Genomic DNA, 18,729 nt, shown 5'->3' with positions numbered 1-18,729 from the left:
GCGGACACAGGGGAAAACCGCAGCTACAATTTTGCGTGGCTATCAGTATAGTTCTTGATCACTAGTAACTGCTATTTCAGTTCCACAGTCAAGTAGACATACTACGAAGGATTTAACCTGTGAAGCACGGGTACTAACTCTCAGTTCCGGCAGCTTCTCCATCTTCTCCAAAGGCACTTTTATTGTGACAGGTTCGTCTCCCGTCATACTCTTCGGCACCAGTTCAGGGCTGACCTCTCGGAAGCGTTTGTGCACTCTGGAACGTGAAGACGCACACAGAACGATTGAACTAATACCTCTGACGAGATCCTTTTGTAACATTTTATTTTTCAAAGCTATTACTGTGACGCAAGCAGGTGATACTATCGCAGATGCTGCAGACAGCATCTACAAGCAATTTGAATGCTGCGCTCTGCTGTAGCAGCATATATCTGTGGAATATTTACCTGAGAATTTCCTTCCGAGTAAAAAATGTGCAGTCCTGAAACATTAGAAGACATTTTTGTATAGAAACAAGTTGATATGAACGGTTTTAAAGATAATTTGTGTATTTATGTTTGTGGTTATTTTCTTATCATACATATTCCATACAAATTGATTGCACAAAACAATGGCACCACAACTCATGAAACATAATGAAGATGACATTTATGGGCACATTTCAGTAACCCATAACGTCAGACTAGCGAGGTACTAGTTCTTCCGCGTGTGCTTCGGTACACTTTTCAGTACTTGCTAATACTCTCTGCCATATTTTAGGTGATGTTACAGATTAAATTATATTTTCACTCTAAATCTATTTTTTCTATTAGTAACTTAATACTGCGGTGATGTTACTCAAACCGCAGATATTTTAACTCGCTCTGATTCTTCTCGTGCACATACATTGAAGCGCCAAAGAAACTGGTATATGCATGCGTATTGAAATACAGACATATGTAAACAGGCAGAATACGACGTTTCGTTCGGCAACGACTTTGTAAGACAAGAGTATGGCGCAGTGAGTTCGAACGTGGTGTTATAGTCGTAGCACGAGGATGGGACACAGCATCTCCGAGGTAGCGATGAACATCGCCGCGGCCGGAAAAAGATCCTACAAGAAAGCAACCAACGACGACTGAAGAGAATCGTTCAGCGTGACACAAGCAGAACCCTTCCGCAAGTTGGTGCAGATTTCAATGCTGGGCCATCAACAATTGTCAGCGTGCGAACCATTCAACGAAACATCAACGATATGGGCCTTCGGAGCCGAATGCCCACTCGTTTACCCTTGATGACTGCACGACAAAAAGCTTGTCGCCTCGCCTGGACACGTCAGCACCGACACTGGACTGTTGATGACTGGAAACATGTTGCCTGTTCGGACGAGTCTCGTTTCAAATTGTATCGGGTATGGAGACAACCTCATAATACATGGACCCTGCATGTCAGTAGGGGACTGTTCAAGCTGATGAAGGCTCTATAATAGTGTGGGGCGTGTGCAGTTGGAGGCATATGGCACCCGTGATACGTCTAGATACGACTCTTATTGGTGACACGTAAGTAAGCATCCTGTCTGGTCACCTGCATCCATTCATGTCCATTAGCATTCGGACGGACTTGGGCAATTCCAGCAGGACAATGCGACTCCCCACACTACCAGAACTGCTACAGAGTGACTCTAAGAACACTCTTCAGAGTTTAAACACTTCCGATGCCCACCAAACTCCCCAGTCATGAACAAAACTGAGCATATCTGGGATGCCTTGCAACGTGCTGTTGAGAAGAGATCCCCACCCCCTCGTACCCTTACGGATCTATGGCCTGCCCTGCAGGATTCATGGTGTCAGTTCCCTCCAGAATTACTTCAGACATTAGTCGAGTCCATGCCACGTCTGGGTGATCGCGGGGGCCCTACACGATATTAGGCAGGTGTACCAGTTTCTTTGGCTCTTCAGTGTAAAATGTGTTGAATTCATGCGATCGGTAAATCTGTTAGAATCTCGCATCAGCCAAGGATGCGGGTTTTAAAAGCGCTATTACTGCCAGTAATTGGCAGAAAGTAATGAACAAATGCTCATAACTGAATGTTGAATGTACCCTACTGATGCAAGCGCAAAACAACTGTGTGTGAGAAACACAAATAAGATGGATACGATTACAAACTGTGATAAGATAGCCATACCATATAAGTTGTCAAATACTACTTTTTTAATAAAAAATTTTAAGTATTTCTTCTCTGCAGATGAAGTTGTTCGAACTCGTATGAGCTGTCGGTTTCCATACAAAAGTCGTCAACATAGGACTTGTCAAGAAATTAAGTGTCTATTTTGTAGAAAAACATACATTATGAGCAGGTTCTGTATGGTAGCTCATTGCTGGTACATTTAACATATTTTGTGAGTACTTTGTTGACTGATATCATGCATTAATCTCATGCTAACAATTGAATATGTGTTTCATTGTTTACAGGGTAAATGAGCATGTGGAAGAGAAGAATGCTGTTGTGAGGTGAAGGCTACAAAGGTCGTCAGACGATGAGATTTCATTGCAAATGTCATCACGATAGTCTCACTCAGAAAACAATCTGCACATTGGTAAACAAGTTCAGGCGCACAGGATCGCTGGCAAGTGAGCCCGGAAAATGACGTCTGTCAACCTCCAGTGAAAGGATGAAAGCCATCAGGACGTCCATTGAAAGGAGACCGAAATCGGTGAGGCCTCTGTCAGTGGAATTGAGCATTCCACGTTCGACGGTACACAAGGTGTTGCTAAAGAAGAATCTGCAGGTTCCCCACCATCTGCATGAAGAAGATTTTGCAGAAAGCGTAGCCCTGTGGATCGACTTGTTCGTTGCGCATGCATGAAGCGTCCTTCCACATTTGTGGAAGGTTAACAGGCAAAACTGCGTTGTCTGGGCTCACATAGGACCAGTGGACCATGTTGAAGTTATATGAGCTCATCCCAAGGTTATTGTTTGGATGGGCATCACGTGCGACAAGGTTCACGGACCGTTTTTCTTTGCTGAAAGAACCATAAATGGTGTAAGATACCTAGACATGCTCACAAATTTTGTTGCCACAGCTTATCCAGGGTGGGCGTCGGGATGTTGTTTACTTTCAGCAAGATGGGGCACCATGTCATTATGCCTTAGATGTTCGCACGTTCTTGAATTCACAGTTCCCTGGGAGACGGGTTGGACGTGCGGGCTCCTCTGTGCAGCACGTTCCCCTGACCTCACGCAGACGGACATTTTTGTGTGGGGCTTTATCAAAGGACGTGTGTTCACCCGAGGCATTACCACATTGCAGGAGCTCAGGAACCGCATTACACAAGCTGCTGCTGTCATAACACCAGTAATGCTTCAGAATACTGCTGAAAAATAGGAAGTGTATCGTGATATTGATGGTGAACATGTTGAAATTAATCACTAATAAATCGACACTATAGCATCACTATTTCTGCAAAATAGGTACTTAATTTTTGCACATCCCGTACACTCTCGCTGGCATTATAAACAGCAGATTTGATTAACACAGGGAGTGCAACCGGAAAAACAGCAGAGGATTCTGAGTGGGCTTCTACCATATTATGGTGCACTGCCAGTAAAACCAGGAGAATAGCAGACAGACATCGAAATGGGAGTATTTTCTGTCACCCGTCAAGAAAACAGGAGCCATTTAGTAACGTCAAAAACGCCCTCTGACTACGCGAAGCCGTAATACGTCTTTAGTGCTAACGCGCCTTGACGTACTGTAGTTGTAAAGATTTGTCTGTATCGGCCGTTTGTACACCTGTTTTATTTCGCGCGCCAAGTAATAAGACTAGGAAGATGTAAACAAAACTGTTGCCGAGTGGCAGAATCAAGTTACAAGTGGGGCATTAACCGGGTACTAATTATTTTGAAAGCTGTTATAGAAAGAATAATTGGCCGACACACACGTACTCTGCAGCGCTAGGGAAAGATTTACCTGGCCATATCAGCGTGTGCTAGCTGCCACAAGCGGACGTGCGTGTGACATTTCGCGTCGTTTTTGTGAAGACACGATTAGATTAATTACAGCACGCACAAAGGCATTTAAGCAATCATTCTTTCCGCGCTCCATTCGTGAACAGAATGGGAACAGCCCTAAAAATCGGTACAGTGGAGCGTACCTTCTACCATAGACTTCACAGTGGTTCGCAGACTGTAAATGTAAATGCGGTGACAGCAAGGCAATAATAGACCGGCCGCCCCGGAGCGTCGGAACGCCATTGCATTTATTCGAGAAATGATAAAAAAAATGTTGTAACCGTCAGTCGTATTGCATAACTAGCTGACTGGCGTAATGTTTGCTTGTTGCGCCACCTCAAAACTTTAAATGAACTGAATGTTAATTGAATGGAATATTTAAAGGTAATCAGAGAAAACAATGTGTATACAGGGTGTAAGAAAACTGTACGGCACAAATTGCAGGACAGATTCCTCACACCTAGACGAAGTAACTGAGTTATACGAACACGGGACTGGAAACGCTTTTTTTCCATGTTACAACTCATTTCCTCCAGTTCATTAATAAAAGGGATCACACACGAACGGAACGCAGCAGCATACACATGCAACTTTTCCTCACAGAAGGTGTTCAGTATATGCCCTACGTGGACACTGATACATGCATCAACCAGCCCTTACAGTGAATCTCGGATGCGCTGATGCATCACTGGAGTACTGCGTATGGTTTCGCAACCTTCCATAATATGGGCACGGAGACTGAATGTCTTGTACTGGGGTTCTATACACAAGAGCTTTAAAAAGCCCCCACAAATAAAAGACCAGTAGGTTTGGGCCCGGAAAGAGTGGAGGCCATGCAATTGATCCAATTTTACCCGTCCATCCGTCACCGTATCTTTTATTTGGAACCCGACGGACATTAAAACTAAAATAACGAAGTACCCAATCGTGCATGAAGTACATGTTTTGTCGCACAGTTAAAGACGCTTCTGCTAACAGATCAGGTAGAACATTCTCTACAACGTTATGATAGCTTCGTCCGTTGAGCCTGCGTGAAAGGAAGTGAGGACCTACCAAACAGTCACCAATAATGCTGGACCAAACATTGAAAGAAAATTTTTGTTGATGACTTGCTTCAGTAGTTGCGTGAGGATTGACGTCTGCCGATACATGATGAGTGTGAAAATTTGCAGTTTGATCTCATTGAAACGACACCTCATCTGTGAACAGCACGGATGCTCTAGAATTAGGGCTGATAGTTTGCAGGAAAATCAGCTGCTGATAGTGCCTGCACACTCTGTAAATAGTATGGATATTGCTGGTGCTCGTGTAACACTCGCCAGACAATCATGTAGTCAACATTTATTGTTGCAGCTACATGTCTTGTGCTGATACTAGGGTCGTCGTGAACTGCATGGAGAATTGCCACCTCCCGTTGCGGTGTCCTCGTCCTTCTAGGCCTCTCCCGGCCGCGAGTATCACTGATAAATGCCCCAAGTCCCCTGAGACGACGTCCAGTGGCTTCAAACGTTTTCATGTCGGGGCAGCATCGTTCTGGAAATCTCTCCCGGGACAGACGTTGAGCGCAAGCGCCACTGCCGTCAGCTAATCAATACAGCGAATGAGTAGCTGCCATCTCTGCATCTGTGTGCACTGCCCTTGCACGGGTCGACTCTGTGCTTAACTCTACGTAGTATCGCGTGTGCTTGCAGCGTTCGTACTGATCGCTGGAACATTTGATGTTACCTGTAAACAACTAATGACGTACGCTGCATGGCAACAGGGACATGTAAAACAAAACACTGGCGGTGTACAACATAACCAGACATAACCAAGAATGCATGTTCCCCGTGATTCTAACGTTCTGTTCATGTGCGTTTCCCATGATTAATGAGTTGGAGAAAATGAGTTGCAACAAGGAAACGAAGTGTTTCCAGACCCATGTTCATGTAACATAATTTCTTCGTCTAGGTGTGAGGAATGGGGTCTAGTGAAGCAGGGGATACAACCCGTCGGCTTTGACCAATGACGTCATACATTATTCGTACATAATAATATCTTCACTTTCAGCCATAGATAATAAAACAGATCTGTGTTCCGGATAAGCGCTGTCATTGTACATTAAAATAATTGAATGTGAATTTAAAAGAGATCGCCTCCACTACCAATAATAGTCTGTTCTTACATAGATTGTAGTACTACCGATGGCAGAAGGAGCTACGTACATAATATTTGTATCCTATACTTCTGTTGACCTGTATACATGTACATTGCTAACGAAAACGTGGAAATGGACGTACGTTACATTTGCAACCTGCACCTTAGTTGAACTACGCGAAGAGGCAATAAGGCGACACATATACAATTTGTATCCCGTACTTCACAATGGAGTACAGTTTTTTCCGCCTTCGATGCTAATAGTATCGACTGAAAGTTACAGTTTTGATCAGAGCAGTGACGATAGTATCCCATTCTTCAGTTGAGCTATATAGCTATGCACAACATTTGTATCCTGCTCTCCAGTTGACATATATAGGTAAATCTCATCAATGTTACATATGTCGTTCTTTTCGAATAGGTAGTGTCAGTGTAAAGGTCAACTGAAGGACGGGATACAAATTTTAGTTGTGTCGGGCGTTTCGCCTTTAATATTGCTAGTACAGATTCGAATCTTGGATATGCTTTAAACAAGTGGTCAACAGGTTTCTTGGCAACTGAAAAGAGCTTGATTACGAGATTCAGTAAGAAACGTGCTGAGACACTACAAAGTATTGGATGCCTCAATCGGTTTAAACCTACACTCTCTAGACTCGTTTCTAGAAAATCTGTGTGCTGTGAGTGAGGAATAGGGAGAAAGTTCCATCAAAACATTAAACAAATGGAACGAGAGTACTAGAACTGATGAGGTTGTCTGCATGATTGCTGACTATTCCTAGGTGCTGCATAGAGAAAAAAGGGCAGCAGAGATTGGAGTGGGAGAAGAAGAGACATTAAGAATTACGCCTCTTTATTACACCCAAAGAACACAATGATTCATTATAGTATTAAGAGTGCCTTGCTTTGTTATGTTGAATGTGTGTGTTTTGTATGAATTTTCTGGTTCTTGATCGTTACTTTGTGAAAAACATTATGTGATAGAGAGAAACAATTAGAAATTTTTATCCTATCGTATTAAAAAACCCTAGAATCACCTAAAATGATAAAGAAAAGATTACTAACAAGGGAACCTCCCCATCGCACCCCCCTCAGATTTAGTTATAAGTTGGCACAGGGATAGGCCTTGAAAAACTGAACACAGATCAATCGAGAAAATAGGAAGAAGTTATGTGGAACTTGAATAAAATAAGCAAAATATACAAATTGAGTAGTCTATGCGCAAGGTAGGCAACAACAAGGAGAATATGAGCTTACGAGCGCCGTGGTCCCGTGGTTAGCGTGAGCAGCTGCGAAACGAGAGGTCGTTGGTTCAAGTCTTCTCTCGAGTGAAAAGTTTAATTTTTTGTTTTCAGACAATTATCAAAGTTCAGGCACTCACACACAATCAACTTCGCTCTCCAAAATTCCAGGACATGTTCAGATTTGCTTGGACATATGCAAGAGTTGACGGTCTACACACGGAAACATTTGAAAACGTAAAAAACATATGTTTTGACAGAGCACAGGGGAAACTGTGCGACTGTGAAACTGTTGCATTCATTTGTTGCAGTTTGTGTGGCAAACTCTTATGTTTTCATCACTTTTTGGGAGTGATTATCACATCCACAAGGAAACCTAAATCGGGCCAGGTAGAAGAATCTTTTTACCCATTCGCCAGGTGTGCAAGTTAGGTGGGTCGACAACATATTCCTGTCATGTGACGCACATGCCGTCACCAGTGTCGTATAGAATATATCAGACGTGTTTTCCCGTGGAGGAACCGGTTGATCTATGACCTTGCGATCAAATGTTTTCGGTTCCTATTGGAGAGGCACGTCCTTTCGTCTACTAATCGCACGGTTTTGGGGTCGGTCGCAAAACACAGACACTAAACTTATTACAGTGAACAGAAACGTCAATGAATGAACGGACAGATCGTAACTTTGCGAAAATAAAGAAAGTAAAATTTTCGCTCGTGGGAAGATTCATACCAAGGACCTCTCACTCCGCAGCTGCTCACTCTAACCACGAGACCACGGCACTTTTTTTTGTTTTTTTTTTTTTTTTTTGTTTATCTCATTTTGTTCCTTATTGTTCGTCCTGATTGTTCGGGGCGGACGTCCCATGAGGCTTGTTCAAGTTCATCGTTGATCCATTAACTCAGTTTTTTACTACAGAGGGCAGCTAACCCTCTGACCGAACACGCTGAGCTACCGTGGTGGCAGAACTCCTCAGCTCATAGTGTCCTTGATGTTGCCTATCTTGTGCATGGACTCCTCAGTTTGTATATTTTGCTTATTTTTCATAGTTCCACACAACTTCTTCCTGTTTTCTCGATTGATCTGTGTTCAGTTTTTCAAGGCCTATCCACTGTGTCACTTTATAACTAAATCTGAGGGGGGTGCGGTGGGGTAGTTCCCTTGTAAGTACAAATTTGTAGACTTGTGCAATTAACAGACAGCGTAAGTTTTATTTAATGTGGAGAACTATTACTAGAATATTTATTCTTTGGAATCAATATAAACTCTTAGGACTTGGAACGTTAGATTTGGTGTGAGGAAGAACTTTTTTCAGTACGCAAATGATAAAACAGACGGTTTCAAATAAATATCTGTTGCGCACATTCGGGGTGTAAATATTAGACCCCTGTTGGCGGGTGTTTCACGTCAGTCGGAGTTGGTTCATTCTTTGGGCGCTCAGCGACGGGAGTGTGGGAACAGACTGACAGTTAATTAATTCCAGCTCTCCAAATAGCAGAAGCGCCCCGTAGGCCTGACGGTGCTCACGTGTGACGACCGCAGCTGCAAACACGAATGGCGCAGTCCGTCCCCCACCAGCCGAGCAAGGCAGCATTCGCAGAGCATTGTGGCTCGTCGTCTCACCGTTTTATTGAATGAATCGGAAAGTTGAGACACTAATACGAAATATGGGGACTGTGCCAGGAAATGACCTGTCTAGACACGAGTAAGGATGAAGTTAATAAAGAGCGACTGCTGTTACAACTTTAACAAAGCCTAGGAAGCCACAATTAGATTAATTAAAAGGCGAAAACAGCTGCAACAAAACGGTGCGGCCAGACTGACACTGCGTCGTGTGTTAAGACTCGAACGGGAGGGAGAGCCTAGGACGAGGAAAAAACGGACTTCAGAAGGCGTGTGGAAGGCAGCGTGAAGGTGAGAACCATCGATGGTGAGCAGTGATTACGTCAACGCTCAGGTTGAAATGAGTCCATGGATCGTGGTATTGCGGTAGCGTTCTCGCTTCCCGCACACGGGGTCCCGGGTTCGATTCCCGGCGGGGTCAGCGATTTTCTCTGCCTCGAGATGACTGGGTGTTGTGTGTCCTTCATCATCATATCATTCTCATTCACTTGCAAGTCGCCGTAGTGGCGTTAAAGAGCTTTTGGAGCGGCAGCCGAACCGCCACGCGAGGTGTGTCCCGGCCACGAATAGTTTCCTCCTTTCAGTCTTCCTTACTCTCACGTATCAGCTATTATAAACTAGCTCTAAAATTGCACTATATAATGCTTCCTAGTGTATTGCTCAATCGAAAAAAGTAGGTTTAATAATTCGCTAAAATAGTAATGTCCTTCTTCTTTTGTCATGGATTGTTTAATATGTTAAGATAGTTTTTCATGAGTGTTTCCCCTTTGGATACCACTTTACTCATCAAACAAGAGCTGACAACTGATACACTCGTTAATATTTCTACCGAACTGATTTCATGCCTAGTGCATGTCCCCCTAAGGTCTCGTTTTTCAAGACCCAACGTAAAATGCCTCCCCCTTGTTTTCTAACACAAGATTTAATAAGAAGATAGTAATAACTCAACATTATTTTAAAATGAATAGAGCACATCCACAACTCAAAATATCTACAAAAATAATAACAATAATAATAACATAACTAGCAATAAGTAAAATTCCATAAAATAACTTTTTTCTTATATACCAATTATTCTCTGTAAATAACTAGACCGTACAATCAATGCTTATTCCAAATTCACTCTGCCATACGTACAAATGTAGCGTGCAAAGACTCAGAAAAGCTAAATTACTAAACTACAACAATAAACGGTGCAAGAAACAACTAAAAAACTCTGACTGACAGACTCCCGAAAAATATTAAAAAAAACACCAAATGAAATAATTACCTGGACAGTACAGTAACAGAAAAATAAAAGCAAAGAATGGATTGTCTCGTCTTTACAAGTAAAATGTAAACTGTATTTGTAAAACGAAATTGTTATTTTGTAAATAAAAGTCTCTATACGTTAAAAAAATGCCATACGCTCATTATTATTATTATGGTGAAGGGAACTCGGGTCGAATATTGAGATCTGGCCACAACGACCGAGAATTATTTCCTCATCATCAACGCCCGGAGGATCTGAAGAAACGAACCATAGTCCTCTCTGTAGCATTCCAAAACAGCCAATTATTCAGAAATGTTTTTTTGTGTCGGTAGCACGCCTCTGGAACCGTCTTCACCAAAATCTCAGAAACGTTTGTCCGTCTCCCCACCACAACAATAATTCCCACCAAAATCTCAGAAACGTTCGTCGGTCTCCCCATCACAACAATTATTCCTTAAGTTCCTGTGTTCCTAGTTCACTTCAACTACCCTCAGTTCTCCTGCTAAAAGAACTCTCTTTTGAAATAGTCTGTCTTATCGTTCTTAGTAATTACTTTCATTGTCATTTCAGCTTTCTCCACGTCGTGATTTCCTCATGATTAATATATTGATTGCTGTGTGGCTGCCGGCAATCTCGTGGCAGTCAACGTGTTAAGGGAATACTAACACAGCTTCAAAAACAATGAGACTGTTAAGATATTTACGAATGTTTGCTATCAACAGATCATATTATTATTACTAGTCTATTTTCACCACCGTACAATATGCATTAGATGAGTATGTGCCAAGCAAGATCGTAAGAGATGGAAAAGAGCCAACGTGGTACAACAACCGAGTTAGAAAACTGCTACGGAACCAAAGGGAACTTCACAGCAAACATAAACATAGCCAAAGCCTTGCAGAGAAACAAAAATTACACGAAGCGAAATGTAGTATGAGGAGGGCCATGCGAAAGGCGTTCAATGAATTCGAAAGCAAAGTTCTATGTACTGACTTGGCAGAAAATCCTAAGAAATTCTGGTCTTATGTCAAAGCGGTAGGTGGATCAAAACATAATGTCCAGACACTCTGTGACCAAAATGGTACTGAAACAGAGGATGACAGACTAAAAGCCGAAACACTAAATGTCTCTTTCCAAAGCTGTTTCACAGAAGAAGATTGCACTGTAGTTCCTTCTCTCGATTGTCGCACAGATGACAAAATGATAGATATCGAAATAGATGACAGAGGGATATAAAAACAATTAAAACTGCTCAAAAGAGGAAAGGCCGCTAGACCTGGTGGGATACCAGTTCGATTTTACACAGAGTACGCGAAGGAACTTGCCCCCTTCTTGCAGCGGTGCACCGTAGGTCTCTAGAAGAGCATAGCGTTCCAAAGGATTGGAAAAGGGCACACGTCATCCCCGTTTTCAAGAAGGGACGTCGAACAGATGTGCATAACTATAGACCTATATCTCTAACGTCGATCAGTTGTAGAATTTTGGAACACGTGTTATGTTCGAGTATAATGACTTTTCTGGAGACTAGAAATCTACTCTGTAGGAATCAGCACGGGTTTCGAAAAAGACAATCGTGTGAAACCCAGCTCGCGCTATTCGTCCACGAGACTCAGAGGGCCAGAGACACGGGTTCCCAGGTAGATGCCGTGTTTCTTGACTTCCGCAAGGCGTTCGATACAGTTCCACACAGTCGTTTAATGAACAAAGTAAGAGGATATGGACTGTGAGACCAATTGTGTGATTGAAGAGTTCCTAGATAACAGAAAGCAGCATGTCATTCTCAATGGTGAGAAGTCTTCCGAAGTAAGAGTGATTTCAGGTGTTCCGCAGGGGAGTGTCGTACGACCGTTGCTATTTTCAATATACATAAATGACCTTGTGGATGACATCGGAAGTTCACTGAGGCTTTTTGCGGATGATGCTGTGGTATATCGAGAGGTTGTAACAATGGAAAATTGTACTGTAATGCAGGATGATCTGCAACGAATTGACGCATGGTGCAGTGAATGGCAATTGAATCTCAATGTAGACAAGTGTAATGTGCTGCGAATACATAGAAAGACAGATTCCTTATCATTTAGCTACAATATAGCAGGTCAGCAACTGGAAGCAGTTAATTCCATAAATTATCTGGGAGTAGGCATTAGCAGTGATTTAAAATGGAATGACCACATAAAATTAATCGTCGGTAAAGAAGATGTCAGACTGAGATTCATTGGAAGAATCCTAAAGAAATGCAATCCGAAAACAAAGGAAGTAGGTTACAGTACACTTGTTCGCCCACTGCTTGAATACTGCTCACCGGTGTGGGATCCGCACCAGATACGGTTGATAGAAGAGATAGAGTAGATTCAACGGAGAGCAGCGCGCTTCGTTACAGGACCATTTAGTAATCGCCAAAGCGTTACAGAGATGACAGATAAACTCCAGTGGAAGACTCTGCAAGAGAGACGCTCAGTAGCTCGGTACGGGCTTTTGTTGAAGTTTCGAGAACATACCTTCACTGAGGAGTCAAGCAGTATATTGCTCCCTCCTACGTATATCTCGCGAAGAGATTATGTGGATAAAAACAGAGAGATTAGAGACCACGCAGAGGCATATCGACAATCTTTCTTTCCACGAAGAATACGAGACTGGAATAGAGGGGAGAACCGATAGAGGCACTCAAAGTACCCTCCGCCACACACCGTCAGGTGGCTTGCGGAGTATGGATGTAGATGTAGATGACACATATTGTTAACTGTAAATATGGTAGCAATTCATACCATAATTAAACACAAGGAAGTATAAATACCTACAAATACGAGTAATCTGTAGTTTCCAAAAGATTGGGTACGTATAATTTCTAGTACTGTCCCAGGAAAGTTAAACCGGTTATTGTGATGGGGATTCGACCAGCTGTCGGGAACGACTCAATGCAAATCAGCTGAGGCTGGACCGATAGGCCTGGCGCCATCAACAGCGGATCATCGAGCGCGAACAGAAACACAAACGAGGGAATGGACGCGTGGAGATGCCACTACAGATAAACCCAAGTCCAACAAGTTATACGAATAGAGAAAACCTGAGACAATAGAGAAAGTGGAGATCAAAAAACAACGGCGCATTACGATAACGAGAGGATACTAAAGCCAATACACCACTGAGTCCAACGGTTTTTTTTCCTTGTTATTACTTCATCCAACAAGTCCCATACGGGGGGGTGGGAGTGGAGGGGAGGGGGGGGAGGTGGACTGTCAGCGGTACGATTCTCCACTCTTCAACCAAGCGAATTTAAAAAATTATAATGAGAAATGGAAACAAAATTTCGTACTGTTTTCTATTTTAAATTAAAAATCAAAGACAGACATTTAAAAAAACGATAGTATACACAGTTGCAAAACATTTCGCAGGAAGGTGAAATTCTTCTGATATAAACGCTGAAGCTCTGCACTTTCACTTAAAATCTGAAAGTATTGCTGGAAGAGGCAGTATTTTCCAGAGGGTTGAGGGGTGTGGATAGAAAGATAAGGGGTCTGTTAGGTAGGAAACTATGGAGATGGTTGGTAGAAGTTGAGAATAGTAGGAAATACATCGGTGGGAAAGACCGAGAGCAAGGATTAGTTTTTTGTGTGGGTACGGCAGCGGTTGAAAGGGATGCAGGTGGACAGAGACTGACAAGGAGAGAGGAACCCTAATGTGGATTGGGATAGGTGAGGAAGAGTTAGAGTTTGTAGGGTGGAAAAATTCGGAGCAGACTTGATTGTCTGTGAGAGGGTGTTGGTTGAAGTTGCGTTGGGATACCAATGGTGTGTGTGTGTGTGTGTGTGTGTGTGTGTGTGTGTTTGTAGGGACGGAAGGATTTTTTTTGTGAAGGTGCGGCAGCAGACGAGAGTTGGTGATCTGAGAAGAGACAGTGCGATGATAGGAATCTAGTTTGCTGATAATATAGGAGATGTGGACATTTTCGATGCGGGTGAGGAAGGGTGGGAATTTGATGAGATGGTGGAGGATCCAGGTGGGGAATGTTAACGAATTTGGAAAGCAAGGGGGAGTGTATGACGTTCGAGGATTTGAAAGGACTTACAGAACTTTGGTGGGGCGGAGACACGTGCAACATTTGCGTAACAGAGGATGGATCGGATCAGCGTTTTGTAGGTGTGGAGAATAGTGGAGGGGTGTAAAGCCCAAGTTCGGCCTGTTAGTAGATTTAGTCTATTGTGGGCTTTCTGTTGGATGGTTGGTAAGTGAGGTTTCCACGTTAGTTGCCGGTCGAACGTCCAAGATATTTTAGTGTGATAGTTAACTGGATAGTCCGCCCCTCGTGGTCTCGCGGTAGCGCTTTCGCTTCCCAAGCACGGGGTCCCGGGTTCGATTCCCGGTGGGGTCAGGGATTTTTCCTGCCTCGAGATGACTGGGTGTTGTTGTGTCGTCTTCATCATCATCATTCATCCCCATTACGGTCGGAGGAAGGCAACGGCAAACCACCTCCATTAGGACCTTGCCTAGTAAGGCGGTGCGGGTCTCCCGCATCGTTCCCCTACGCTCTGTAAAGAAGCATGGGACTTCATTTCACGGTTGTAAATGGTAAGGTAGGAACCATGGAGGCGGAAGGTGCGGATGGTTCGTCCTATAATTATTGCCTGAGTTTTGGAGCGTTGATCTTGAGGAGCCGTTGGTTACACCAGGAGGTAAACTGATTGAGTTGGATTAGGAGGGATCGTTGAGATTTCTGGAGTGTAGGGTAGAAAGCGAGGAAAGTAGTGTCATCAGCTTACTGGAGGAGGTGGACTGGTGGGGGTGGTTTGGGCATATCATCAGTTTAGAGGTAGAGTGGTGTGTCGCTGCGCGGTGAAACTTATAAGGCTGCCGCGAACTGCAATTGGCTGGCAGAAAGGTGTGTGGCACCGCGACCAGCAACGCTAGTACTCGTAGACGTAACTAATTCGCCTAGCGGCCGAGATCCGCTTCCATGTTCTTCGGCGGGCTCTCACAGTCGCCAGTCCGGGATAGTATACTGGTCATGTTATACCAGCAAACTATTAATTAAAATATTCACAAGATATAAAACGTCCTAACATATTAAAACTAAATGCCACTTCACTTCAATTCAGATAGTTGCCTTCCTCGAGCGATGCTCCTACATCTTGCTAGACCAGCATCCTTCGGAGAACAGATATCGCACAGACTGTCTTAGGAACAGTCCATTATTAGTTTCCATAACAAATGTGTCATTTTGTAACACAATGCGTTGCGTCATGAAACTCCTTCACAGATTAAAAATATGCATCAGAGCGGGACTCAAAGCTGGTCCTATACAACTATCTGTCGACTGAACCATACAGGGTGTTACAAAAAGGTACGGCCAAACGTTCAGGAAACATTCCTCACACACAAAGAAAGAAAATATGTTATGTGGACATGTGTCCGGAAACGCTCAATTTGCATGTTAAAGCTCATTTTATTACTTCTCTTCAAATCACATTAATCATGGAATGGAAACACACAGCAACAGAACGTACCAGCGTGACTTCAAACACTTTGTTACAGGAAATGTTCAAAATGTCCTCCGTTAGCGAGGATACATGCATCCACCCTCCGTCGCATGGAATCCCTGATGCGCTGATGCAGCCCTGGAGAATGGCGTATTGTATCACAGCCGTCCACAATACGAGCACGAAGAGTCTCTACATTTGGTACCGGGGTTGCGTAGACAAGAGCTTTCAAATGCCCCCATAAATGAAAGTCAAGAGGGTTGAGGTCAAGAGAGCGTGAAGGCCATGGAATTGGTCCGCCTCTACCAATCCATCGGTCACCAAATCTGTTGTTGAGAAGCGTACGAACACTTCGACTGAAATGTACAGGAGCTCCATCGTGCATGAACCACATGTTGTGTCGTACTTGTAAAGGCACATGTTCTAGCAGCACAGGTAGAGTATCCCGTATGAAGTCATGATAACGTGCTCCATTGAGCGTAGGTGGAAGAACATGGGGCCCAGTCGAGACATCACCAACAATGGCTGCCCAAACCTTCACAGAAAATCTGTGTTGATGTGATTGCACAATTGCGTGCGGATTCTCGTCAGCCCACACATGTTGATTGTGAAAATTTACAATTTGATCACGTTGGAATGAAGCCTCATCCGTAAAGAGAACATTTGCACTGAAATGATGATTGACACATTGTTGGATGAACCATTCGCAGAAGTGTACCCGTGGAGGCCAATCAGCTGCTGATAGTGCCTGCACACACTGTACATTGTACGGAAACAACTGGTTCTCCCGTAGCACTCTCCATACAGTGACGTGATCAACGTTACCTTGTACAGCAGCAACTTCTCTGACGCTGACATTAGGGTTATCGTCAACTGCACGAAGAACTGCCTCGTCCATTGCAGGTGTCCTCGTCGTTCTAGGTCTTCCCCAGTCGCGAGTCATAGGCTGGAATGTTCCGTGCTCCCTAAGACGCCGATCAACTGCTTCGAACGTCTTCCTGTCGGGACACCTTCTTCCTGGAAATCTGTCTCAATACAAACGTACCTCGCCACGGCTATTGCCCCGTGCTTATCCATACATCAAATGGGCATCTGCCAACTCCGCATTTGTAGACATTGCACTGACTGCAAAACCACGTTCGTGATGAACACTAACCTGTTGATGCTACGTACTGATGTGCTTGATGCTAGTACTGTTGAGCAATGAGTCGCATGTCAACACAAGCACCGAAGTCAACATTACCTTCCTTCAATTGGGCCAACTGGCGGTGAATCGAGGAAGTACAGTACATACTGACGAAACTGAAATGAGCTCTAACATGGAAATTAAGCGTTTCCGGACGCATGTCCACATATCATCTTTTCTTTATTTGTGAGTGAGGAATGTTTCCTGAAAGTTTGGCCGTACCTTTTTGTAACACCCTGTAGATGCATGCCTCTTCGCCCAGATCAAAAAACTTCACTCCATTAGTGACATTCCCAGGGACAAATATTCTTGAGATAGAGATGGTCGAAGATATGGAGCACAAACAGAAAAAAAATCAAAAGCATCGTTCAATATGTCTTAGACAAGTACGTTCCGAGCAAGGCCTTAAGGGACGGGAAAGACATGCCGTGGTTTAATAGGCGCGTTAGAAAACTTCTCCGTAAACAATGAGAGCTGCATCTCACATTCAAGAGAAGTCAAAACCTACCTGACAAACAAAAAGTGAACGAAGCGAAGATGAGCGTAAGGAGAGCTATGAGAGAAGCGTTCAACAGTAAGCGGTTCGATATCATCTATTCATTCAGTCAGAGACTATACTGGCACCGAAAAGAAATGTGACAGAGAGAAGGCAGAAACATTGAAATGCGAGTGGCAGAGTATATATATATATATATATATATATATATATATATATATATATATATATATATATATATACAGTAGAGCAACCAGAGACGCACGCAGTAAAATCCTGGAGTATACATCTTCCGTAGAAAACATCAGTACTCACGTCATACTAGGAAGTAAAAGTTGGTTGAACGCCAAGTAGGGAATAAGAAAATTTTCGACGACATATGGAACGTACATAGGTAAGATACGTTAGACACTCCAGAAGGAGATGTGTTTATAGTGGCAAGCAGAGGCATTAGGCCTAGTAAAGTCCAGAATCAATCCGATTACGAATTAACATGGACAAGAGAAATCGAGGTGCTGGACACAGATTAATCGGTCAGAGTCATTCAAAGATGCCTGAATTCGACAGCGCGGAGATACTCCGAGCATATGGTTATAGTAGGTGGAGACTTTAAGCTACAGAATATTGACTGGGGAAACGACGCTTACGTTGTCGGTGGTAAGGACAATCAATCTTTTGGAACAATACTGAAACCTTCAAAACTGTTGAAGAGCCACAAGTCTCCTACAGCATTTCTTATAATTTACCGTCGTGCTTAAATATTAAAGTTCTATGTATTTTACGTCAATAACCAGAAGCTTGAAGTTCATATACAAGTGGTTCAAATGGTTCAAATGGCTCTGAGCACTATGGGACTCAACTGCTGAGGTCATTAGTCCCCTTGAACTTAGAACTAGTTAAACCTAACTAACCTAAGGACATCACAAACATCCATGCCCGAGGCAGGATTCGAACCTGCGACCGTAGCGGTCTTGCGGTTCCAGACTGCAGCGCCTTTAACCGCACGGGCACTTCGGCCGGCATGCAAGTGGTGATAGACAGTATGTAAACAGCGTATTATATACAGTGTCTTAATAGTACAGTACACTGCCGAGCCAAAAAAAACTTATACATCTGCCTAATATTGTGTAGGGCCCCGCGAGCATGCAGAAGAGCCGCAACACGACATGGCATGGACTCGACTAACATCTAAAGTAGTGCTGGAGCGAATTGAAACCATGACTCCTGCAGGTCTGTCCGTAAATCTCTTTTGAACAGCACGATGCAAGGAATCCCAGATATGCTCAATAATGTTCATGTCTGGGGAGTTTGGTGACCAGAGGAAGTGTTTAAG

General features: G+C 43.5%; 1 protein-coding gene across 1 annotated transcript in view; it reads right to left on the bottom strand.

The window, feature by feature from the left end:
- LOC126455571 (calcium and integrin-binding family member 2) overlaps positions 1-18,729 on the bottom strand; it is a 175,107-nt gene that overhangs the window by 71,171 nt on the left and 85,207 nt on the right. The window contains exons 2-3 of the mRNA XM_050091325.1: positions 447-481; positions 139-256 (exon numbers count right to left, since the gene is read on the bottom strand). Of these exons, the coding sequence (XP_049947282.1) occupies positions 139-256; positions 447-481 (153 nt within the window). The remainder of the gene's footprint in view (positions 1-138; positions 257-446; positions 482-18,729) is intronic.

The sequence above is a fragment of the Schistocerca serialis genome, chromosome 2, assembly GCF_023864345.2.
Source record: "Schistocerca serialis cubense isolate TAMUIC-IGC-003099 chromosome 2, iqSchSeri2.2, whole genome shotgun sequence".
NCBI classification, from domain to species: Eukaryota; Metazoa; Arthropoda; class Insecta; order Orthoptera; family Acrididae; genus Schistocerca; species Schistocerca serialis.
This window is presented reverse-complemented; position numbering and strand designations above follow the sequence as displayed.